The sequence below is a fragment of the Nerophis lumbriciformis genome, linkage group LG36 (assembly GCF_033978685.3).
Source record: "Nerophis lumbriciformis linkage group LG36, RoL_Nlum_v2.1, whole genome shotgun sequence".
Classification (NCBI taxonomy): domain Eukaryota; kingdom Metazoa; phylum Chordata; class Actinopteri; order Syngnathiformes; family Syngnathidae; genus Nerophis; species Nerophis lumbriciformis.
In genome coordinates, this window is record NC_084583.2 from 352692 (window position 1) to 379789 (window position 27098).

Below are 27098 nucleotides of genomic sequence, written 5' to 3' on the forward strand. Positions count from 1 at the left end.
GTACCGCCCCCGATGTCCACGCGATGCTGCAGAGTCTTATCAACCAAGACGGCCCCACAGCATCCAGAGCCTTAAGGAACTCCGGGCGGATCTCATCCACCCCCGGGGCCTTGCCACCGAGGAGCTTTCTAACTACCTCAGCAACCTCAGTCCCAGAAATAGGAGAGCCCACCACAGATTCCCCAGGCACTGATTCCTCATAGGAAGATGTGTTGGTGGGATTGAGGAGGTCTTCGAAGTATTCCTTCCACTGATCCACAACATCCGTAGTCGAGGTCAGCAGAACACCATCCTCCCCATAAACGGTGTTGACGTGCACTGCTTCCCCTTCCTGAGGCGGCAGATGGTTGTCCAGAATCCCTTCAAAGCCGTCCGGAAGTTGTTTTCAATGGTTTCCCCGAACCCCTCCCATGTCCGAGTTTTTGCCTCCGCGACCGCTGAAGCCGCACACCGCTTGGCCTATCGGTACCTGGCTACTGCCTCCGTAGTCCTATGAGCCAAAAGAACCCGATAGGACTCTTTGTTCAGCTTGACGGCATCCCTCACCGCTGGTGTCCACCAACGGGTTCTAGGATTACCGCCACGACAGGTACCAACTACCTTGAGGCCAAAGCTCCAATCATCCGCCTCGACAACAGAGTTGCGGAACATGGTCCACTCGGACTCAATGTCCAGTGCCTCCCTTGTGACATGTTCAAAGTTCTTCCGGAGGTGGGAATTGAAACTCTCTCTGACAGGAGACTCTGCCAGACGTTCCCAGCAGACCCTCACAATACGTTTGGGCCTGCCAAGTCTGTCTGGCATCCTCCCTCACCATCGCAGCCAACTCACCACCGGGTGGTGATCGATAGAAAGCTCCGCCCCTCTCTTCACCCGAATGTCCAAAACATAAAGCCGCAAATCCGATGAAACAACTAAAAAGTCGATCATGGAACTGCGGCCTAGGGTGTCCTGGTGCCAAGTGCACATATGGACACCCTTATGTTTGAACATGGTGTTTTTTATGGACAATCTGTGACGAGCACAAAAGTCCAATAACAAAACACGACTCGGATTCACATCCAGGCGGCCATTCTTCCCAATCACGACTTTCCAGGTTTCCCTGTCGTTGCCAACATGAGCGTTGAAGTCACCCAGTAGGACAAGGGAATCACCCCGGGGAGCACTTTCCAGTACTCCCACGAGTGTATCCAAAAATGGTGGGTACTCTAAACTGCTGTTTGGTGCATGAGCACAAACAACAGTCAGGACCCGTCCCCCCACCCGAAGGCGGAGGAAAGATACCCTGTCGTCCACTGGGTTGAACTCCAATGTGCAGGCTTTGAGCCGGGGTGCAACAAGAATTGCTACCCAAGCCCATAGCCTCTCACAGCGCGCAACGCCTGTGTGGAAGAGAGTCCAGCCCCTCTCGAGAGAACTGGTTCCAGAGCCCTTGCTGTGCGTCCAAGTGAGTCCAATTATATCCAGCCGGAACTTCTCCACCTCACGCACTAGCTCAGGCTCCTTCCCCTCCAGCGAGGTGATATTCCACGTTCCAAGCTAGTTTATGTAGCCGAGGATCGGACCGCCAAGTGCCCTGCCTTCGGCTGCCGCCAAGCTCACAACGCACCCGACCTCTATGGCCCCTGCTATGGGTGGTGAGCCCATTGGAGGGGGTACCCACGTTGCGTCTTCGGGCTGTGCCCGACCGGGCCCCATGGGGACAGGCCCAGCCACCAGGCACTCGCCATCGTGCCCCAACTCCGGGCCTGGGAAATCGGAGTCTCGGTTTTTGTAATCCCATAGAAGTCTTCGAGCTGCTCTTTGTCTGATCCCTCACCTAGGACCTGTTTGTCTTGGGAGACCCTACCAGGGGGCATGGAAGCTCCCTGACAACATAGCTCAAATCATTGGGACACGCAAACTCCTCTACCACGATAAGGTGGCAACTCAGAGAGGAGTTGTTCTATCTACACTTCTGTTAAAATGTAATAATCACTTATTCTTCTCTTGTTTGATACTTTACCTTAGTTTTGGATGATACCACACATTTGGGTATCGATCCGATACCAAGTAGTTAAAGGAGTCCAGGGACGTATTTACTGAGTTTATAAACATAATATACATTAAAAAAAAACGAAAAAAAAGTATCGAAATACATTTTGGTACCGGTACCAAAATATTGGTATCGGGACAACACTAACTGACAGTAATAATAACAAGGGAAAAAAGTGTATTATGCAGCTTATTTAAACATATAAGTGATGGTAAGGTTTTTTTCACCAAAGTGTAGGGATGTATAATGAGCACCGGTATTTTTTGGTACCGGTCCCTAATTAGGTCGTGAAGATTCTGGATCAACGATACTGCTGTCTAAATTTTTAATTCCAGCTGACCGGAAATATTGCTGTGTTGCAAACTTTTGTGTGGCGTTGCTTCCTTATTTGTCATTACTCAAAGCTGATTTTAACGTGGCAGCTGTTAAAATAACGCCAATAATGCCATTTTTTGTGGTCCCCTTTATTTAGAAAAGTAACGAAAAGTATCAAAATACATTTTGGTACCGGTACCAAAATGTTGGTACCGGTACCAAATTGCAGTAAAACGCTGGTTTTATTACTGCTTATAAATCCAGCAATGTCACGACCCGCCGTCATCCATTCATCCATTTTCTACCGCTTGTCCTTTTTGGGGTGACGCGCCGTCATTCCTGTTAAAAAAAGTGGGGGGGCCGGTACTTTTTAGAGGCAGTATAGGAGGAAATATTGCTGTGTTGCACACTTTTGTGTGGTGTTGCTTCCTTATTTGTCATTACTCAAAGCTGATTTTAACGTGGCAGCTCTTAAAATAACGCCAATAATGCCATTTTTTTGTGGTCCCCTTTGTTTAGAAAAGTAACGAAAAGTATCAAAATACATCGGTACCAAATTGCAGGAAAACGCTGTTTTTTTACTGCTTATAAATCCAGCAATGTCACGACGCGCCGTCATCCATTCATCCATTTTCTACCGCTTGTCCCTTTTGGGGTGACGCGCCGTCATTCCTGTTAAAAAACGTGGGGGGGCCGGTACTTTTTAGAGGCAGTATAGGAGGAAATATTGCTGTGTTGCACACTTTTGTGTGGCGTTGCTTCCTTATTTGTCATTACTCAAAGCTGATTTTAACGTGGCAGCTGTTAAAACAACGCCAATAATGCCAATTTTTTTGTGGTCCCCTTTGTTTAGAAAAGTACCGAAAAGTATCAAAATACATTTTGGTACCGGTACCGGTACCAAATTGCACTAAAACGCTGTTTTTTTACTGCTTATAAAACCAGCAATGTCACGACGCGCTGTCATCCATCCATCCATTTCTACCGCTTGTCCCTTTTGGGGTGACGCGCCGTCATTCCTGTTAAAAAAAGTGGGGGGGGCCGGTACTTTTTAGAGGCAGTATAGGAGGAAATATTGCTGTGTTGCACACTTTTGTGTGGCGTTGCTTCCTTATTTGTCATTACTCAAAGCTGATTTTAACGTGGCAGCTGTTAAAACAACGCCAATAATGCCAATTTTTTTGTGGTCCCCTTTGTTTAGAAAAGTACCGAAAAGTATCAAAATACATTTTGGTACCGGTACCGGTACCAAATTGCACTAAAACGCTGTTTTTTTACTGATTATAAAACCAGCAATGTCATGACGCGCTGTCATCCATCCATCCATTTTCTACCGCTTGTCCCTTTTGGGGTGACGCGCCGTCATTCCTGTTAAAAAAAGTGGGGGGGGCCGGTACTTTTTAGAGGCAGTATAGGAGGAAATATTGCTGTGTTGCACACTTTTGTGTGGCGTTGCTTCCTTATTTGTCATTACTCAAAGCTGATTTTAATGTGGCAGCTGTTAAAATAATGCCAATAATGCCATTTTTTTGGGGTCCCCTTTATTTAGAAAAGTAACGAAAAGTATCAAAATACATTTTGGTACCGGTACCAAAATATTGGTATCGGGACAACACTAACTGACAGTAATAATAACAAAGGAAAAAAAGTGCATTATACAGCTTAATTAAAGATAAAGGGTTCTTAATTTGGTACCGGTACCAAATTGCAGTAAAACGCTGGTTTTTTACTGCTTATAAATCCAGCAATGTCACGACGCGCCGTCATCCATTCATCCATTTTCTACCGCTTGTCCGTTTTGGGGTGACGCGCCGTCATTCCTGTTAAAAAAAGTGGGGGGGCCGGTACTTTTTAGAGGCAGTATAGGAGGAAATATTGCTGTGTTGCACACTTTTGTGTGGCGTTGCTTCCTTATTTGTCATTACTTAAAGCTGATTTTAATGTGGCAGCTGTTAAAATAACGCCAATAATGCCAATTTTTTTGGGGTCCCCTTTATTTAGAAAAGCAACGAAAAGTATCAAAATACATTTTGGTACCGGTACCAAAATGTTGGTACCGGTACCAAATTGCAGTAAAACGCTGTTTTTTTACTGATTATAAATCCAGCAATGTCACGACGTGACGACGCACCGTCATCCATTCATCCATTTTCTACCGCTTGTCCCTTTTGGGGTGACGCGCCGTCATTCCTGTTAAAAAAAGTGGGGGGGCCGGTACTTTTTAGAGGCAGTATAGGAGGAAATATTGCTGTGTTGCACACTTTTGTGTGGCGTTGCTTCCTTATTTGTCATTACTCAAAGCTGATTTTAACGTGGCAGCTGTTAAAATAACGCCAATAATGCCATTTTTTTGTGGTCCCCTTTATTTAGAAAAGTAACGAAAAGTATCAAAATACATTTTGGTACCGGTACCAAAATGTTGGTTCCGGTACCAAATTGCAGTAAAACGCTGGATTTTTACTGCTTATAAATCCAGCAATGTCACGACGCGTCGTCATCCATCCATCCATTTTCTACCGCTTGTCCCTTTTGGGGTGACGCGCCGTCATTCCTGTTAAAAAAAGTGGGGGGGCCGGTACTTTTTAGAAGCAGTATAGGAGGAAATATTGCTGTGTTGCACACTTTTGTGTGGCGTTGCTTCCTTATTTGTCATTACTCAAAGCTGATTTTAACGTGGCAGCTGTTAAAATAACGCCAATAATGCCATTTTTTTGTGGTCCCCTTTATTTAGAAAAGTAACGAAAAGTATCAAAACACATTTTGGTACCCGTACTAAAATGTTGGTACCAGTACCAAATTGCAGTAAAACGCTGGTTTTATTACTGCTTATAAAACCAGCAATGTCACGACGTGACGACGCGCCGTCATCCATTCATCCATTTTCTACCGCTTGTCCCTTTTGGGGTGACGCGCCGTCATTCCTGTTAAAAAAAGTGGGGGGGCCGGTACTTTTTAGAGGCAGTATAGGAGGAAATATTGCTGTGTTGCACACTTTTGTGTGGCGTTGCTTCCTTATTTGTCATTACTCAAAGCTGATTTTAACGTGGCAGCTGTTAAAATAACGCCAATAGTGCCATTTTTTGTGGTCCCCTTTATTTAGAAAAGTACTATGAGCAGGTGTGGGCGGCGGGATGACAAGAAAGGTGCATCTCAGCTGACAAGCACAGGCCGGCCCTATGAACAAACGAGGAGAGCACTTCACCTTCCTCTGCCGTCTGCCCGTGGCACTCGCCTCAGCATGACGTACAAAAAGACGCCGCGCTCGAACGTGCACCAGACAGATTCTACCTTCCCTCTGATCGTGTGGCGCCATGGGGAACATACGGGATGTTTCCTAACACGAGTGCATTCATCTTGCACGGACAATAACAACATGGATTGTGTTGGAGACATCTAGAAAAGGATAAAGGCTGGCCCACCAACGCCAGCAGGTGGCACTGTGGTAGGGATGTATATTGTGAAGATTTTATCGGTACGATACCCTTATCGATACCGGTATTTATCGGTACGATACCCTTATCGATACCGGTATTTATCGGTACTCTCATTGCTGCTATATGTCATTTGTGGAAATAAAAATGTGAAAAATGCATTTTAATTAGCATTTCTATGAGCACAAATTAAACCAGCCTTATATATGACATGCATGTGACCTAATACAATCATTAGATAATAAGTATAAATCAATAGGCATTTTGTAACAATAGGAATTGTTTTTTGTGTTTATGTTGCACACAGACCTATTTGAGTGTTGCGCTATCGATGTGTGTGCAGTATAAACGGTACAATGCTTTTTTTTTTTTTTGCTTTAAAAAAAAAAAATATAATAATAATAATAATAATAATAATAATAATAATAATAATAATGATATAATATAATAATACAACAATAATAATATATAATAATATAATGATATAATATAATAATAATATATAATAAATAATGAAAATATAAATATACATTTAGAATTTGAAAATTGCGATTTGTATGTGAATCGATTTTATTAAGAACGATGTGGTTCACTGGTGGGGTCACAGTTAGCCTAGTTAATTGTTGGCTTCCAAATTAAAACACACATTTAAAGCACGTATATACAAAAAAAGGAGCTTACCCTCTCTAAGATGATCTCCTCGTACTTGTACATGCCATCGCTGCCATTCACCTGTCAAACAAGAACACAAAAAATGGTTAGCAATCCTGACTTGTATTATAAACTTCATTAGAAATGGAAAATTTGATTATTGCATCAAAATGTAGCAAAACCCCGTGATTACTGTAACACTATGTCATGATGATGCAAAATTTGGGTTGATACCGATTTGATACTTTGTGCAAATATATCTAATGCAGGGGTGCTCATTACGTCGATCGCGAGCTACGGGTCGATCTCGGAGGGTGTGTCAGTCGATCACCAGCCAGGCATTAAAAAAATAGTCCTAAAAATGAGCGATCATAAATCTTCACTATGACGTCACTTTGGTCACTTGATTGACATTCACGGCACCCGAGGGTCTTCTGAGATGACGCTGGCTGCTGCCAGCTCATTAAAATTACCGACTGGAAGGCGAGAAACACTTTATTTCAACAGACTCTGGCGCCGTACCTGTCGTCAAAACTCCAAAGACCGACTGCACAGTTGCACAGTTGCGCTAACAAAACGAGTCTCAGAAAGCTGGCGTGCACAAGCTAGCAAGCTACGGAGTTTGCCGACAATGTATTTCTTGTAAAGTGTATACAAAGGAGTACGGAAGCTGGACAAATTAAGATGCCAAAAACCAACCACTTTCATGTGGTATTGGACATAAAGGAGGACTTTTTTCTCCTCCATTCGAAAATGCGGACGTTTTTAGCACCACTGTCTAATTCCTATCAATGCAAGTCATCAGAATCAGGTAATACACCAACTTATATTCTTGTCTTCATGAAAGAAAGGAATCTATATGTGTTAAACATGCATGTATTATCTTTAAACACCTTTAACTTATTAACAATATTAACTATATGTGTTAAACATGCTTGTATTATCATTAAACACCTTTAACTTGTTAACAATATTAACTATATGTGTTAAACATGCTTGTATTATCTTTAAACACCTTTAACTTATTAATAATATTAACTATATGTATTAAACATGCTTGCATTATCTTTAAACACCTTTAACTTGTTAACAATATTAACTATATGTATTAAACATGCTTGCATTATCATTAAACACCTTTAATTTATTAACAATATTAACTATATGTATTAAACATTCTTGTATTATCATTAAACCCCTTTAATTTATTAACAATATTAACTATGTGTTAAACATGATTGCATTATCATTAAACACCTTTAATTTATTTACAATATTAACTATATGTGTTAAACATGCTTGCATTATCATTAAACACCTTTAACTTATTAACAAAAACATATATTTCATAAATAAGTAAATATAAATGATATATATGAATGAGGTAGATCCCCACAACTTGATCAATTGAAAAGTAGCTCGCCTGCAGAAAAAGTGTGAGCACCCCTGATCTAATGTGTCTGGTAAAATGTAAAAAGTGTTGCTGCTTCAACACTTTAGTCATATTTTTTGCGCTTAAGAAACTTCTCCATTATTTTAGCTCTTCTTCTGTTTGAAATGGTCATTACTGCCACAAGTGGTGGGGAAGTGTATTACAACTGAGTGCGGGACCACTGCTGAGAAACAACATAGCATCTCAATGATTGCGATCCTGATAATAATATACATGATCTCTTATGGCTGAAGTATCAAAAGTATCAATATTTTCATTTGCGAATCGATATTAAAGCATAAGGAACTGTATCGATATGTCAGACACTTGCAATACTGTAGCAGGTTTTGATGCAAAACGTATGGTTTAGTCAAATACAATTATATACAGGACATGTGTCAAACTCAACGCCCGGGGGCCAGATGTGGCCCCGCCACTTCATTTTATTTGGCCCTGGAAAGCCTGGAAATAATATGTATCAATAAAGTACTGTAACTTTTTTCTTACTAAATGTATTCTTTCTTTATATTTTGGTAGAAAAAAAAAATGTACTCCATGTAATCGCAAATGATGTTCACTTAAATATTGTCTAATTATGCAAAAATATATTATCAAACATTCAAACCATTTTTTAAATAGAAATAAATACTAACAATAATGATTTCAAAGCATCAAATTGTGCAATGTAAAAGTAGCGATAGATTTACTGGTCAAATTGTGAAATTTACTGTGATTTTTACAGCATTTTTCTCTAAATAAAAAAAAAACAGTACTTTTTTTACTGTAATAAACTGTGGTGCTGTTTTGGCATTTACAGTTATACACCCAAAAATCTACAGTTGTTGATTTGCGGTTAAAAAAACCCCAAAAAACTGGCAGCTCATGTGCCAAAATGTTACTGTAAAATTGCATTTTTTTTTATTTACAAATGTGAAAACAATGTAAATTTTACAGTAAAATTCTGGCAACGGAGCTGCATTTTCTTTTAACCATAAAAACAGCAGTACTGTTTTGCCATTTACAGTAATATACACTACATTTTGAGGTGAAATTATTGCAACTTACTATATATTTTTTTACAATTTACTTTAAAAAAAAATCTATTTATAAAATGCATAAAAATTTATTAATTCTTTCTATTTAGGGAGAAAAAATATATATGTACTCCATGTAATCGCAGATTATTTTAACTTAAATATTGTCTAATTATGCACAAATATATGATCAAACATTCAAACCATTTTTAAATATAAATAAATACTAATAATAATGATTTCAAAGCAAGTTATGCATCAGATTGTGCAATGCAAAAGTAGCAATAGATTTCATGGTCAAATTAGGAAATTTACTGTGGTTTTTACAGCATTTACTCTGAATGAAAAAAAAAAAAAAACAGTACTTTTTATACTGTAATGAATTGTGGTGCTCTTTTGGCATTTACAGTAATTCACTGGTGCAATACAAACTGGCAGCTCGGGTGCCAAAATGTTACAGTAAAATTGCAGGTTTTTTTTATTGACAGTAAATTAAAAATGTAAATTTTACAGTAAAATTGTGGCAACTGAGCTGTATTTTTTTTTTTGTTTTTTTTACCATAAAAACAGCAGTACTGTTTTGCCATTTACAGTAATATACACTACATTTTGAGGTGAAATTATTGCAACTTACTATATATATTTTTTTTACAATTTACTTAAAAAAAAAAAATAATCTACTAATAAAATGCATAAAAAATGTATTAATTCTTTCTATTTTAGGAGAAAAAAAATACATGTATTCCATGTAATCGCAAATGAAGTTGACTCAAATATTGTCTAATTATGCAAAAATATAACATTCAAACCATTTTTTAAATACAAATAAATAATGATTTCAAAGCAAGTTATCCATCAAAGTGTGCAATGTAAAAGTAGCAATAGATTTCATGGTCAAATTGTGAAATTTACTGTGTTTTTTACAGCATTTTTCTCTAAATGAAAAAAAACAGTACTTTTTTTTACTGTAATAAACTGTGGTGCTGTTTTGGCATTTACAGTAATACACCCAAAAATCTACACTTGTTGATTTGCGGTAAAAAAACAAAAAACAAACTGGCAGCTCAGGTGCCAAAATTTTACTGTAAAATTGCATTTTTTTTTAATTTACAGTAAAAAACCTGTTAATTTTACTGTAAAATTCTGACAACTGTTTTTCCATTTACAGTAATACACACTACATTTTGAGTTGAAGTTATTGCAACTTACTATATATTTTTTTACATTTCAGTTTAAAAAAAATCTACTAATAAAATGCATAAAAAATGTTTCTTTATTTCTATTTTGGGAGAAAGAAAATATGTACTCCATGTAATCGCAAATATTGTTCACTTACATATTGTCTAATTATGCAAAAATATATTATCAAACATTCAAACCATTTTTAAAATATAAATAAATACTAATAATAATGATTGCAAAGCATCAAAGTGTGCAATGTAAAAGTAGCAATAGATTTCATGGTCAAATTGTGAAATTTACTGTGGTTTTTACAGCATTTTTCTCTAAATGAAAAAAAAACAGTACTTTTTTTACTGTAATAAACTGTGGTGATGTTTTAGCATTTACAGTAATACACCCAAAAATCTACACTTGTTGATTTGCGGTAAAAAAAAAAAAAAAGTCAAAATTTTACTGTAAAATTGCATTTTAAAAAAAAAATTTACAATAAAAAAACAAATGTAAATTTTACAGTAAAATTCTGGCAACCGAGCTGCCTTTTTTAACCATAAAAACAGCAGCACTGTTTTCTATTTACAGTAATATACACTAAAACGATTGCAACTTACCATATTTTTTTTTTTTTTTTTTTTTTTAAATCTACTAAAAACATGCATAAAAGATTGTGTAATACTAGTATTACACTGTTAGAAGTGGCCCTCTGGGGCCAAACATAGCTGCCATGTGGCCCTCAGTGAAAACCACTTGGACACCTCTGATGAACAGTATGTTTCTCTGCTTTTGTCAAAGGGTCACTAAAAGAGCAACTGCACAACGCCGAGTCCTCACACAAAAAATTAATAAATAAAAAATAAGAGGCGGGGTCAATGAGATAATGGATGTGGGTCCACATGGCAAACAGCATGTCACTAGCAGGAGGAGGCCCTTTCATCCACACACACACACACACACACACACACACACACACACACACACACACACACACACACACACACACACACACACACACACACACACACACGGAAACAGAGCGAGTGTGAGTGAAAGAGATGGACACTGTACTAAGAGAGAGAGAGAGAGAGAGAGAGAGAGAGAGAGAGAGAGAGAGAGAGAGAGAGAGAGAGAGAGAGAGAGGGAGAGAGAGAGAGAGAGTAAAAGAGAGAGAGAACAGATACTTACATAAGGGCCTGCATCTAGTGAGTCTGCGTTGACAATGATGGGGGGAGGGTTGGCCTGTGAATATTAAGAGATACACATTATCTCATCGTATGAGGGTGGCTGCACACACACACACACACACACACACACACACACACACACACACACACACACACACATTATTGTATTTCTTACTTTCTTGAGCCCTGAGAAAAATGCCTACCTCTTTAGGACCACCCTTTCTAGATATATAAAGATGTGTAAAAAATCACAAGACTACTTCATCTCTACAGGCCTGTTTCATGAGGGGGTTCCCTCAATCATCAGGAGATCTCCTGATGATTGAGGGAACCCCCTCATGAAACAGGCCTGTAGAGATGAAGTAGTCTTGTGATTTTTTTTCCCACACATACACATATATATATATATATATATATATATATATATATATATTTTTTATTTTTTATTTTTTTATTTTATTTTTTTATTTTTTTATTTTACATAAATTTTGGCCAAAGGGGCACATTTGAATTTCTTACACACACTTGTTATTTCATATGTTGACCAGAGGGGGAGCACTTTTAAAACCGACACACAGTCAATTGGAAAAATCCCTCCTTTTTGGGACCACCCTCATTTTGATAGATTTCACCACCAGGGGTGCAAATAAGATCTCTATTTTTTTGTTTTTTGTAATGTGCTGAAGGCCGATGACAAAGGAGTCACGGACCACAGATTAGCCCCTTTGCCGCACTTTTGGCAACCCAGCTGTAGACGCTAACTATTAATGGCCACTATAGTCTTAGTCGTAAAATCAGCTGTTCTCCTGGCGGGTTTTTTCCGGGGATGAATAGGGAAGTCCTTCTTTAGCTGCCGTCTTGTTTTATCATATATTGCTGCCAGTGTTTACTTTTGTATGCAAATTAAATTAACAAACAAATCCTGACTTTGGAGCAATGTTCACGGACTCTAGTACTTGACTCTCTATTAGATGCAATGGTTTTCCATATATTGGGACCATGATTTATGTCCTAACTTGTTCACACCTCCTCATATGGAAGGTACTTTTCCTTGTTGATGTCTCAAGAAGGGTAAAAATACAAGAACACACACACACACACACACACACACACACACACACACACACACACACACACACACACACACACACACACACACACACACACACACACACACACACACACACACGCACACTCTCTCTCTCTCTTGTATTTGTTACCTTCTTGAGACCAGAGAAAAATGCCTACCTCTTTAGGACCACCCTTTCTAGATATATAAATATTTGCATTTACAACATTAATAATATATACATACTATGCAAATATAAAAAAAGTAAGCTTTTAGTTAATGTTTTTTTTAAAATTTTGTAATTGGTTTTTAATCTTCATTATTTACTTCAAGTTATTGCAGTATGTCTCTATATACATATTTATTTATTTATTTTTAATTAGCTTTGGCCAAAGGGGCACATTTTAATTTCTTAGCCTTTACTTTTGCATGCACATTAAATTAACAAAAAGAATCCTGACTTTGGAGCAATGTTCACGGACTCTAGTATTGGACTCTCTATTAGATGCAATGGTTTTCCGTGTTGGGACCATGATTTATGACCTAACTTGTTCACACCTCCTCATATGGAAGCTACTTTTCCTTGTTGATGTCTCAAGAAGGGCAGAAATACAAGAACACACACACACACACACACACACACACACACACACACACACACACACACACACACACACACACACACACACACACACACACACACACACTCACTCTTGTATTTGTTACCTTCTTGAGACCTGAGAAAAATGCCTACCTATTTAGGATCACCCTTTCTAGATATATAAAGATTTGTATTTACAACATAAATAATATATACATACTATGCAAATATAGAAAAGGTAAACTTTCAGTTATTTTATTACATTTTTTTTAAATTTTTTGTTTGTAATCGTTTTTTAATCTTCATTACTGCCCCATTGTCCCTCATAACTGCCTTCTCTTCGGTGCAATAACCCATTCCACCAACCACCCTGTTTTTTTTGTTTTTTTTTCATGTATATATTCATTTCACACCATATTCATTGCACTTCTACATTTTTTATATTTTTATATATTTGCACATTGTTTTTCTAGCATGCACACATCGCACTGTATGGAATGGCCTCAATCTCGTTACCTTGCGTAATGACAATAAAGCTGATTCTGATTCTGATTCTGATTCTGATTATCAAGTTATTATAGTATGTCCCTATATACATAATTACTATAATTTTTTTTAAATTAATTTTGGCCAATGGGGGCGCATTTCAATTTCTTACACACACTTGTTATTTCATATGTTGACCAGAGGGGGAGCACTTTTAAAAACGACACACAGTCAATTTGAAAAAAAAAAATCCTTCCTTTTTGGTACCACCCTCATTTTAATAGATTTCACCACCAGGAGTGCAAATGAGATCTCTATTTTTTGTTTTTTGTAATGTGCTGAAGGCCGATGACAAAGGAGTCACGGACCACAGATGGCCCCTGTGCCGCATTTTAGGCAACCCAGCTGTAGACGCTAACTGTTAATGGCCTATGGTCACATATGGGACGCGGGTTGTCTTACGTCAGCGCCAGAAGTCGTAAAATCAGGGAAGTCCTTGTCAATGTTTACTTTTGTATGCACATTAAATTAACAAAAAAAATTCTGACTTTGGAGCAATGTTCACGGACTCTAGTATTTGACTCTCTATTAAATGCAATGGTTTTCTGTATTGGGACCATGATTTATGTCCTAAGTTGTTCACATCTCCTCATATGGAAGCTACTTTTCCTTGTTGATGTCTCAAGAAGGGTAGAAATACAAGAACACACACATATACGTTATTGCATGAGAGTGAAGTGATGGGAAGAGTCCCCTCGGTGGAAGGATGCTGGGAAGGTGTGAGGGCTGACGATGAGGACTGGGGCTGAGAGACCGCCGCTTTGTTCGGCAACACAGCGAGATATCAGGTGGGTCAATGAATAATGCAATATGAGATGGAAAAATAGCAATGTGGCGACCGTTTGACACACTGGAGGAATAACACCTTGCACCGTAACTGCGATGGAGTCCCCTTCAATTCTGCACGTATTTGCCACACCACTTGTCCCTATTGGATAGTTGTCTAAAAACATTCATGGCAACAGTAATAACAATAAAGTGCAGGAGGTCACACTCAAAAAAAAAAAAATACAACAATTATAAATCTACACTTTGATTCTACTGTCGTGTCTTTGCTACAGGAATTAATAAATAATTTTACACCCCAAAAAGTTAATAATTTGACAAGAAAAATCTTGTTAAATTACAAGAAAAAATGCAAGTTTATAACAAGAAAAATGAGGATGTTATGAGAATAAAATAAAGTCTGGGATTTGCAAAAGTAAAATAATATTACAGAATATTAAGACAAAAAGATTTGAATTGAACAAAACCAAATTTGTAATATTGACAAAAAAAAGGTGACATTTTCCACAGCACATTTGTAATATTTGTAATTATGAAAAAATATTATTGATTTATGAGATTAACATAAAGTCATAATTTAACTATAATAAATAATTGACTAAATGGATTAAAGGCTAAAAAAATCATTTATTGTTATAGTTGCAGTATCCATCCATCCATCCATCTTCTTCCGCTTATCCGAGGTCGGGTCGCGGGGGCAGCAGCCTAAGCAGGGAAGCCCAGACTTCCCTCTCCCCAGCCACTTCGTCCAGCTCTTCCTGTGGGACCCCGAGGCGTTCCCAGGCCAGCCGGGAGACATAGTCTTCCCAGCGTGTCCTGGGTCTTCCCCGTGGCCTCCTACCGGTCGGACGTGCCCTAAACACCTCCCTAGGGAGGCATTCGGGTGGCATCCTGACCAGATGCCCGAACCACCTCATCTGGCTCCTCTCCATGTGGAGGAGCAGCGGCTTTACTTTGAGCTCCCCCCGGATGACAGAGCTTCTCACCCTATCTCTAAGGGAGAGCCCCGCCACTCGGCGGAGGAAACTCATTTCGGCCGCTTGTACCCGTGATCTTGTCCTTTCGGTCATGACCCAAAGCTCATGACCATAGGTGAGGATGGGAACGTAGATCGACCGGTAAATCGAGAGCTTAGCCTTCCGGCTCAGCTCCTTCTTCACCACAACGGATCGATACAGCGTCCGCATTACTGAAGATGCCGCACCGATCCGCCTGTCGATCTCACGATCCACTCTTCCCCCACTCGTGAACAAGACTCCGAGGTACTTGAACTCCTCCACTTGGGGCAAGATCTCCTCCCCAACCCGGAGATGGCACTCCACCCTTTTCCGGGAGAGAACCATGGACTCGGACTTGGAGGTGCTGATTCTCATCCCAGTCGCTTCACACTCGGCTGCGAACCGATCCAGCGAGAGCTGAAGATCTTGGCCAGAGGAAGCCATCAGGACCACATCATCTGCAAATAGCAGAGACCTAATCCTGCAGCCACCAAACCAGATCCCCTCAACGCCCTGACTGCGTCTAGAAATTCTGTCCATAAAGGTTATGAACAGAATCGGTGACAAAGGGCAGCCTTGGCGGAGTCCAACCCTCACTGGAAACGTGTCCGACTTACTGCCGGCCATGCGGACCAAGCTCTGGCACTGATTATACAGGGAGCGAACTGCCACAATAAGACAGTCCGTTACCCCATACTCTCTGAGCACTCACCACAGGACTTCCCGGGGTACACGGTCGAATGCCTTCTCCAAGTCCACAAAGCACATGTAGACTGGTTGGGCAAACTCCCATGCACCCTCAAGGACCCTGCCGAGAGTATAGAGCTGGTCCACAGTTCCACGACCAGGACGAAAACCACACTGTTCCTCCTGAATCCGAGGTTCGACTATCCGGCGTAGCCTCCTCTCCAGTACACCTGAATAGACCTTACCGGGAAGGCTGAGGAGTGTGATCCCACGATAGTTGGAACACACCCTCCGGTTCCCCTTCTTAAAGAGAGGAACCACCACCCCGGTCTGCCAATCCAGAGGAACCGCCCCCGATGTCCACGCGATGTTGCAGAGTCTTGTCAACCAAGACAGCCCCACAACATCCAGAGCCTTAAGGAACTCTGGGCGGATCTCATCCACCCCCGGGGCCTTGCCACCGAGGAGCTTTTTAACAACCTCGGCAACCTCAGCCCCAGAAATAGGAGAGCCCACCACAGATCCCCCAGTGTAGTTGCAGTATAATAATTTAAAAGATAGACCAAATATTAGCATGTTTTTTTAATAAATATAACTAAACAAGAATAAATGTGCAATAATGTGTTGTGATGATACAACTAAAAGAAAAAGTGTGAGGATTAGAACATGCAAGTTTACTACATGTAAAATAAAATAAAATAAAGTCTGGGTTTTGCAAAAATAAAATAATATTAAGACAAAAATATTTGAATTGAACAAAACCAAATTTGTAATATTGACAAAAAAAGGTGACATTTTTCACAGCACATTTGTAATATTTGTAATTATAAAAAAAGATGATTAATTTATGAGATCTACATGAAGTCATAATGTAACTATAATAAATAAGTGACTAAATGGATTAAATGCTAAAAAAATAATTTATTGTTATAGTTGTAGTATAATAATTTAAAAAATAGAACAAATATTAGCATAGTTTTTTAATAAATACAACTAAACAAGAATAAATGTGCAAGAATGTGTTGTGATCATACAACTAAAAGAAAAAGTGCTAGGATTAGAACATGCAAGTTTACTACAAGAAAAATTACGATTTTATGGGAATAAAATAAAGTCTGGGTTTTGCAAAAATAAAATAATATTAAGACAAAAATATTTGAATTGAACAAAACCAAATTTGTAATATTGACAAAAAAAGGTGACATTTTCCACAGCACATTTGTAATATTTGTAATTATAAAAAAAGATGATTAATTTATGAGATCTACATGAAGTCATAATTTAACTATAATAAATAAGTGACTAAATGGATTAAATGCTAAAAAAATCATTTATTGTTATAGTTGTAGTATTATAATTTAAAAAATAGAACAAATATTAGCATTGTTTTTTAATAACAATAACTAAACAAGAATAAATGTGCAAGAATGTGCTGTGATCATACAACTAAAAGAAAAAGCGCAAGGATTAGAACATGCAAGTTTACTACAAGAAAAATGACAATTTTATGAGAATAAAATAAAGTCTGGGTTTTGCAAAAATAAAATAATGTTAAGACAAAAATATTTTAATTGAACAAAGACAAATTTGTAATACTGACAAAAAAAGGTGACATTTTTCACAACAAATTTGTAATACTTGTAATTATTATGAGATTACCATGAAGTCATAATTTAATTTTAATAAATAATTGACTAAATGGATTAAATGCTAACAAATTTTTTTTTGTTATAGCTGTAGTATCATAATTAAAAGAATAGACCAAATATTAGCATGTTTTTTTTAATAAATATAACTAAACAAGAATAAATGTGCAAGAATGTGTTGTGATTATACAATTAAAAGAAAAAATGCTAGGATTAGAACATGCAAGTTTACTACAAGAAAAATGACGATTTTTGAGAATAAAATAAAGTCTGGGTTTTGCAAAAATAAAATAATATTACAGAATGTGAAGACAAAAGATTTGAATTGAACAAAGACAAATTTGTAATATTGACAAAAAAAGGTTACATTTTTCACAGCACATTTGTAATGGGCTCTGTACCGAGGATGTCGTTGTGGCTTGTGCAGCCCTTTGAGACACTTGTGATTTAGGGCTATATAAATAAACATTGATTGATTGATTGATTGATTAATGATAAAGAAAGATGATTAATTTATGAGATTAACATGAAGTCATAATTTAACTATAATAAATGATTGACTAAATAGATTCAATGCTAAAAAATTTTTTTATTGTTATAGTTGTAGGATCATAATTAAAAAAAATAGACCAAATATTAGCATGTTTTTTTAATAAATATAACTAATCAAGAATAAATGTGCAAGAATGTATTGTGATGATACAACTAAAAGAAAAAGTGCTAGGATTAGAACATGCAAGTTTACTACAAAAACAATGACGATTTTATGAGAATAAAATAAAGTCTGGGTTTTGCAAAAATAAAATAATATTAAAGAATGTTAAGACAAAAAGAATTGAATTGAACAAAGACAATGTGTAATACTGACAAAAAAAAGGTGACATTTTTAACAGCACATTTGTAATATTTGTAATTATAAAAAAAGACAATTAATTTATGAGATTAACATGAAGTCATAATTTAACTATAATAAATACGTGACTAAATGGATTGAATACAAAAAAATAATTTATTGTTATAGTTGTAGTAGGATAATTAAAAAAATAGACTACATATTAGCATAGTTTTTTAATAAATATAACTAAACAAGAATAAATGTGCAATAATGTGTTGTGATCATACAACTAAAAGAAAAAGTGTGAGGATTACAGTACAAGAAAAACATGTTTTCAAGTTGTAAAAATACCAGAAAATATTTGGTAATTTTACAAAACCCCAAAAGCAGTGAAGTTGTCACGTTGTGTAAATGGTAAATAAAAACAGAATACAATGATTTGCACATCCTTTTCAACTTATATTCAATTGAATAGACTGCAAAGACAAGATATTTAATGTTCACACTGAGAAACTTGAATTTGATGCCTGCAACATGTTTCAAAAAACTGGCAAAAGTGGCAAAAAAGACTGAGAAAGCTGAGGAATGCTCATCAAACACTTATTTGGAACATCCCACAGGTGAACAGGCTAATTGGGAACAGGTGGGTGCCATGATTGGGTATAAAAGCAGCTTCCAAGAAAAAAAGCAAATTGTCCAACCGTTTAAGAACAACATTTCTCAACCAGCTATTGCAAGGAATATAGGGATTTCACCATCTACGGTCTGTAATATCATCAAAAGGTTCAGAGAATCTGGAGAAATCACTGCACGAAAGCGATGATATTACGGACCTTGGATCCCTCAGTTGGTACTGCATCAAAAAGCGACATCAGTGTGTAAAGGATATCACCACATGGGCTCAGGAACACTTCAGAAAACCACTGTCAGTAACTACAGTTTGTCGCTACATCTGTAAGTACAAGTTAAAACTCTACCATGCAAAGCCAAAGCCATTTATCAACAACACCCAGAAACGCCACCAGCTTCGCTGGGCCCAAGCTCACCTAAGATGGACTGATGCAAAGTGGAAAAGTGTTCTGTGGTCTGACGAGTCCACCGTTTAAATTGTTTTTGGAAACTATGGATAAAGAGGAAAAGAACCATCCGGATTGTTCCAGGAGCAAAGTTGAAAAGCCAGCATCTGTGATGGTATGGGGGTGTAATAGTGCCCAAGGCATGGGTAACTTACACATGTGTGAAGGCACCATTAATGCTGAAAGGTACATACAGGTTTTGGAGCAACATATGTTGCCATCCAAGCAACGTTATCATGGACGCCCCTGCTTATTTCAGCAAGACAATGCCAAACCATGTGTTACAACAGCGTGGCTTCATAGTAAAAGAGTGCGGGCGGGTACTAGACTGGCCTGCCTGTAGTCCAGACTTGTCTCCCATTGAAAATGTGTGATGCAATATGAAGGCTAAAATAGCAGAAGCTGTACATCAAGCAAGAATGGGAAATAATTCCACCTGAAAAGCTTCAAAATGTGGTGTTTGTGTTGTCGTCGTTGATTGTTACTCATGTTATGTATACAGTATGTCACACACTCACACACGTGCATTAAGAGCAAGGTTCAGTCAGCCAGAAAGCAAATTATGCTGGCGCTCAAGTCAAGTTGAAATGGAGGAGGAGGAGGAGGAGGAAGAGGAGTTGGACACGCTTGCACTAAGATGTCTTTTCCAAAAATAGTAAAAAAAAAAAACACTGTTTAATTCAAATCTGATGTTAACATACACATACACACACACACACACACACACACACACACACACACACACACACACACACACACACACACACACACACACACACACACACACACTGAAACATAATGACATAACTAAATATTGGTCCTATATTCCTAAATGATAAATAAAATTGCAATATTCCAAGGAGAAAATCATAAATTGATTAGAATAATGTCGCAGAATTACAAGACAAATGATGTCATTTATCGAGAATACATTTGAAAAACTGTAATTTTACTAAAATAATGTCGCACTAGAAGAATCATTTTTTTAATCAAAATAAAGTTGTAGTCTAAAAAAAATATGTTAAATAATTGTGGTTTCACAAAAATAATTAATTACCGTGAATTCTGAATTTTTCCTACACTTTGATCCCTGAGGCTTATAAAGACAGTGCGGCTAATTTATGGACTTTTCTTTGCCATATTAAAAATAGTTCGGGAAAAACAACAAGCAAAGACATGAATTTTGAGTTTACCATGAATTGATTAACGTGGACTTAAACAAGTTGAAAAACTTATTGGGATGTTACCATTTAGTGGTCAATTGTACGGAATATGTACTGTACTGTGCAATCTACTAATAATAATTTCAATCAAATCAATCAGACACTGATAAGGCGAGTTATTGTTTGTGCTATGGCGCCATCTTTTGGGCAATTCTGCTCACTGCAGGTACTGCAGTGTCCTTCCATTTAGTGCTTTCAAACGGAAGTGCCGTTCAGTCTTCTTGCCGTCAATAGCGTTTCTACTTGCATTGAATTTTCATTTTTAACTCCAAGCAACTTTTGTAAGTTTTACAATATAACTACAACTGTTTGTACTTACTAAACCGTTCCATGTGTGATGTCTGTAGGAGTGTTGTCATGCACACACCATTTTGGAAACAATTAAAGTATGTAAATAGTATATATCGTATATCGTACAACGTGTGTGTGTATATATATATATATATATATATATATATATATGCAGCTTAATATATGTAACAATATATTTCCCCCTCAAATGTAGTGGTGCGACCTACTGTAAATACCGATGCGTTCAATAGTCCGGAAAATACGGTTGAATGAATTTGCTATCTTACAGACACATTTACAATTATTTGTGAAATGAGCAGTTATTGTATGAGAATACATTCATAGTAAAACAAAAACTTAAAAAAATCACTCCAACAGCGCGGACCTCTGCCAGGCTAAAAAGTCCTGAATCCAGACGGTGAGCCGGATCATCCCCAAAATGTAATCCCTCGTTCCTTATCCCATTCATGACATTTCCTCAAAGTGTCATCAAACACTGCCAACTAAATAACTAAATAAGTAACTCTATAAATAACTGACTAAATAACTAACTACATAAATAACTACATAAATAACTGACTAACTAAACAACTAAGTAAATAACTAACTGCATAAATAACTGACGAACTGAACTAACTAACTACATGAATCACTGACAAACTAAATACCTGACTAACTAAATAACTGACTAACTAAATAACTGACTAAACAATTAACTACATAAATAACTAACTAAATAACTAACTCCATAAATAACTAACTCCATAACAGACTAACTTAATAACTGACTAACTAACTACATAAATAAATAACTACATAACTGACTAACTAAATAACTGACTAACTAAATAACTAACCAACTAAATAACTAACCACATAGATAACCAACTAACTAAATAACAAACTAAGTACATAACTAACTAAATAAATAACTGAATAACTAAATAAATAACTGACAAACTGAATTACTAACTAAATAACTAACTACATAAATAACTGACTAACTAACTAACTACATAGATACCTAACTAAATAACTAACTTACTAAATAACTAACTACATAAATAACTGACTAACTGAACTAACTAACTATATGAATAACTGACTAATTAAATAACTGTTTAACTAAACAACTAACTACATAAATAGCTTACTAACTAAATAACTCACTACATAAATAACAGACTAACTATATAACCAACTAACTAAATGACTAACTACATACATAACCAACTATCTAAATAACTAATGACATACATAACAGACTAATAACTAACTAACTAAATAACTAACTACACCATAACTGACCAACTAAATAACAAACCAACTAAATAACTAACCACATATATAACCGAGTAACTAAATAGTTAACTACACAAATAACTGAATAACTAAATAAATAACTGAATAACTACATAAATAACAGATTAACTAAATAACCAGCTACACAGATAGCTAACTAAAAAACTAACTTAGTAAATAACCAACTACACAAATAACTGACTAACTAAATAACTAACTACATATATAACTAACTAAATAACCAACTTAGTAAATAACTACATACACAACTTACTAACTAAATAGCTAACTACATAGATAACTGACTCACTAAATAACAAACTACATAAATAACTGACTAACTAAAAACTAACTACATAAATAAGTGACTGACTAAATAACTAACTACATAGATAACTGACTCACTAAATAACTAACTTACTAAATAACTAACTACATAGATAACTGACTCACTAAATAACTAACTTACTAAATAACCAACTACATAAATAAGTGACTAACTAAATAACTAACTACATAGATAACTGACTCACTAAATAACTAACTTACTAAATAACTAACTACATAAATAACTGACTAACTAAAAACGAACTACATATATAACTGACTAACTAAATAACTAATTTACTAAATGACTAACTACATAAGTAACTGACTAACAAAATAACTAACTGCATAGATAACTGACTCACTAAATAAGTAACTAACTACATAAACAATTGACTGACCAAACAAATAAATAAATAAATAACTACATAAACAATTGACTAACTAACTAACTGACTAAATAAATAACTAACTAATGCTGGTGATCACAGGAAAAAAACAAATCATTGGAATAAAGTTGTTCCATTACAATAAAAGTGTCATGTAAGAAGAATAAAAGTGTGTCATTTTACACAAATAACATTGCAATATTCCAGAAAGAAAGAAAGTGAATAGAATGAGAATGAAGTAGAAAAGATGAGTAGTAGATGAGTAGATGAGTGCAGGTGTGCCACAGATGCTGGCGTCTACCTCCCACTCTACTTCCATCACGTGTGCACCCAGGGGGTTGAGGTCAGGGCACCAGCGGGACTGACCCTGCTAGAAAGAGCCCACATGAACATGATGACTGTGGGCCAACTGCTTCAGGAATGTGGAATGCAAAGCAACCTGTACTCTGCATGTTTTACAAATGGAATACAACTACGCACTTGTCCAACGTTCAAGATGGCAAATCACACAAAATGACATCACCATTAGGTGGCTGCACAAGAGGGTTCACTCTGTGCATCTCTCAGCACCTTGTTCGGTAGCAGGATTCAACCAACTGGGCCAGTCTTCTCGTCAATCTTTGTCTCAGCGGGTGGAGGCGGGACCGCCAGCGTAAATATACACATGACTTTGAACGCTGCAGCTCATTTATGGATTTTTACAATGCAAATAGTTTTATAAAAAACAATAAGCATGTACACTGATAAGGTGTCTTATTGTGAGTGCTATGCTGCCATTTTGGTGCTGCAGTGTCCTTATATTTAGTGCTTTTAACCAGAAGTAGAAGTGCCGTGCCGTCTTCTAGCCGTCCATAGCGATTCTACTCGTAAGAATTCCTCATTCATCACTCCGAGCAACGTTTGTAAGTTTTACAATATAACTCAAACAATTTATACCTGCTAAAGCGTCCCGCGTGTTGATGTCTGTAGGCGTGTTTTCACGCATATTTCTATGTGCTATCTTAATGTAATGGAAGATAGCGTTGTTAGCATGAGCTAACTTGCTAGCACGTTGTCAGATTCTGCTAGTGTTGAACCCCCAAGATGCATTTTGCCGTAATGCCCTAAAAAAATAGCTTAACATCTGTGGCAAGAACATGGTTTGAGCCAGTCAAATGTTGTACATTTTGACAAGAAATGTACTTTGCAGTCATATAGCCTAGCTAAATACTGTGTAATGTTTTGATATACAAACTCCACAGCCATGTACATTCATATAAATGTTGGACAAATGTAATATACATTTTACACCTTTTTTGGTGATACAGGGCTCAAATTTAACCACGACAACTGCCACGTCATTTGCTGTAATGCCCTAAAAAAATAGACCAACATCTGTGGCAAGAACATGCCTTGACCGCCCTTGACTTTGTACTTGTTAATGGACTAGGGATGTAACAATCAACGGTGTAATGATAATTTGCGATAAAATTCCAGATGGTTAGTAATACCGTCTCATTTTTTCATTGCCGAAACCCCGTCATTTATTAATGCCTTTTAGGCAACACGAAGTCCGGCGCATGCGGCTTGATAATCATGGCGGACTAACTACACGGACTTTGCTGCGGAGATTTCCCCTCGGAGTAAACGGAGCCAAGTGCTTGGTTTAACATTGCTGTGTTTAGATGGAGACAGGTGTGGACAATATGGGAGACACTTGTCCAAACACACTAAAAGTTTAGAGCCAAGGAGAAAACTATTTGATGTTGCTTTTATTTTCTCAAAACAGCGTCCATCAGCTGCTGTGACTGAGCGTTAATGAGGTGAGGAAACATGCAGCAGGTGATGTGTCGTGAACGTTGTCACAACTTCTATTATAAAGTCTTTACTTTGTTGACTCACTCCTCCTTTATTTAACTGAAAACTGTATTGGTGTTCAAATAACATCAATACTAGCTCAAATGTTTTGTCATCTCATCGAATTGAAGGAAGGCTGTGAAGATTGTGTATTCGATGTGAGAGGTGTCACTCCTGTTTTGTTTTTGTTGGCCAAACTGTTGCACTGAACTACATGGTGTTGTTGGAGAAGAACAAAGCTTGTTTATTAGACTTCATCTTCATTAGCCAAACGGCTTTGTGCTTTATTTTGACATCAAAAAGTAAACACCATGTTTTGTTTTTTTTACATTACTTGTGTTTTTTTCATGTCACATTAACCAGTTGCAGGGAAAACAGGAACCAGGAAACAGGCAACGGGAAAATATCATCGAGCCCTGACTGGAGGGCGAGGCAGGCATAAATAGCAGCCAGCTGATTGACAACAGGTGTGGACAGGCTGCCAATCAGCGGCAGGTGAAGGGAAACAGCGCCCGGGGAGACAGGCAGGAAGTGGAACTAAAATAAGAGCGCCGACAGGAAATAAACAGCAACTAAGGAAACATAACCAGATACTTTTTCTAAATAAAGGGGACCACAAAAAAATGGTATTATTGGCTTTATTTGAACAAAAAATCTTAGGGTACATGAAACATGTTTATTATTGTCATTTAGTCCTTAAATAAAATAGTGAACATACTAGACAACTTGTCTTTTAGTAGTAAGTAAACAAACAAAGACTCCTAATTAGACGTATGCAGTAACATATTGTGTCATTTATCTACCTATTATTTTGTCTACATTATAAAGGACAAACTGTAAAAATTGATTATTAATCCACTTGTTCATTTACTGTTAATATCTGCTTATTTTCTGTTTTAACATGTTCTATCTACACTTCTGTTAAAATGTAATAATCACGTATTCTTCTCTTCTTTGATACTTTACATTAGTTTTGGATGATACCACACATTTAGGTATCGATCCGATACCAAGTAGTTACAGGATCATAATTTAAGTCATCATGTTTTCAATAATGAGTTTGTAAACATATTTTTTTTTAAAAACAAGGAAGATTTTGTGTCGATAAAACATATCGATGTAATCATAGTAGTAACACTCTTGTACTTGGTATCATTACAGTGGATGTCAGGTGTAGATCCACCCATGGCGTTTGTTTACATTGTGACGCCGGTGAGCTATTGTATCCTCCTACGCTGTGTAGTGAAGCATGTTTAGCTGTTACTCATCCTGCAGTGATAATCAAACTTGTAAGAAACATACTTTTTTTGTCGCCATGGAGACGAGGATTAGTGATTTAGAAGTAGCTAAAACACGGCAGACTGTGGATGGACATTAGCTAGCTCGCAAGCCATGTCTTAAAGTACCTCTTCCTGAGGGTGTTTCAGTGTTATAACTTCACCTTTATCTTTATGCGTCCGTTCTCCCTTTTCTGTCTACACACTGTGTCTGCTTGTAAGTACTCTGTGTGTGTGCACTGCCGAACATGCTCCTCTCCTCGTAAAAACCAGCAATGTGACGACGCGCCGTCGTAACCGGGAACCGGTACTTTCCAAACAGAGTATTTTTGATTCGTTAGTACGGCGATACTATACCAGTACCGGTATACAATGCTACGCAGAGGTGTACTTATACCTATTTTACCGACAAATGATATTATTTATAGTCACAGCGGCGAGTGGGGGAGGGAAAGTATTTGAGAAGCACTGCTTTAGCGACGTCAACGTGAGGATGGAACTATATTGCGTAATAGGGGACCAGGTCAGTAAGTAAATCCAAAACAGCAGTCTTATCCCATTCCGCCGTAAGCCGGCCGTCTTGATCCCGCATAACAAACAAACAAACAGAAAGGAATATAATCTGAGCACAAGTAATCTCAACATGCGGTTGTTCAACCCAAATACCTGGGATTAGACCGGATTACTCTCAATCCTGGGCAGGGTCACCTAGTCCTACTTCTTCAGTACTTCCCCAGGAGGAAACACAGAGTCACCCCCCCCCCCCAAACCGTGCATATTCTGTGCCAGAGTAAAACCACCCGGGGGTCAAATAGCAATTGACAGTATCTGGATAATCCCTTGATGGGAAGTAGGTGAAGGGTTACGGAGGTCAAGTCCGCTTGAGTCTACTTTAATGTTCACCAGGAGAATTAATGGTGGGACAATGTTCAAGATAAGTGCAAATGTCTG

The 27098-nt window shown here is 37.4% G+C and overlaps 1 protein-coding gene across 15 annotated transcripts in view; it reads right to left on the minus strand.

Annotated features, from left to right (window-relative positions):
* dlg3 (discs, large homolog 3 (Drosophila)) overlaps positions 1-27098 on the minus strand; it is a 399427-nt gene that overhangs the window by 175515 nt on the left and 196814 nt on the right. For 12 of the 15 annotated variants that reach the window (XM_061930678.1, XM_072912496.1, XM_072912493.1 and 9 more), the window contains 2 exons: positions 11260-11313; positions 6463-6513 (listed from right to left, as the gene is read on the minus strand). In XM_061930678.1, coding sequence (XP_061786662.1) covers positions 6463-6513; positions 11260-11313 — 105 coding nt within the window. The remainder of the gene's footprint in view (positions 1-6462; positions 6514-11259; positions 11314-27098) is intronic. The other 3 variants (XM_072912495.1, XM_061930681.1, XM_072912497.1) reach the window with 1 other exon arrangement.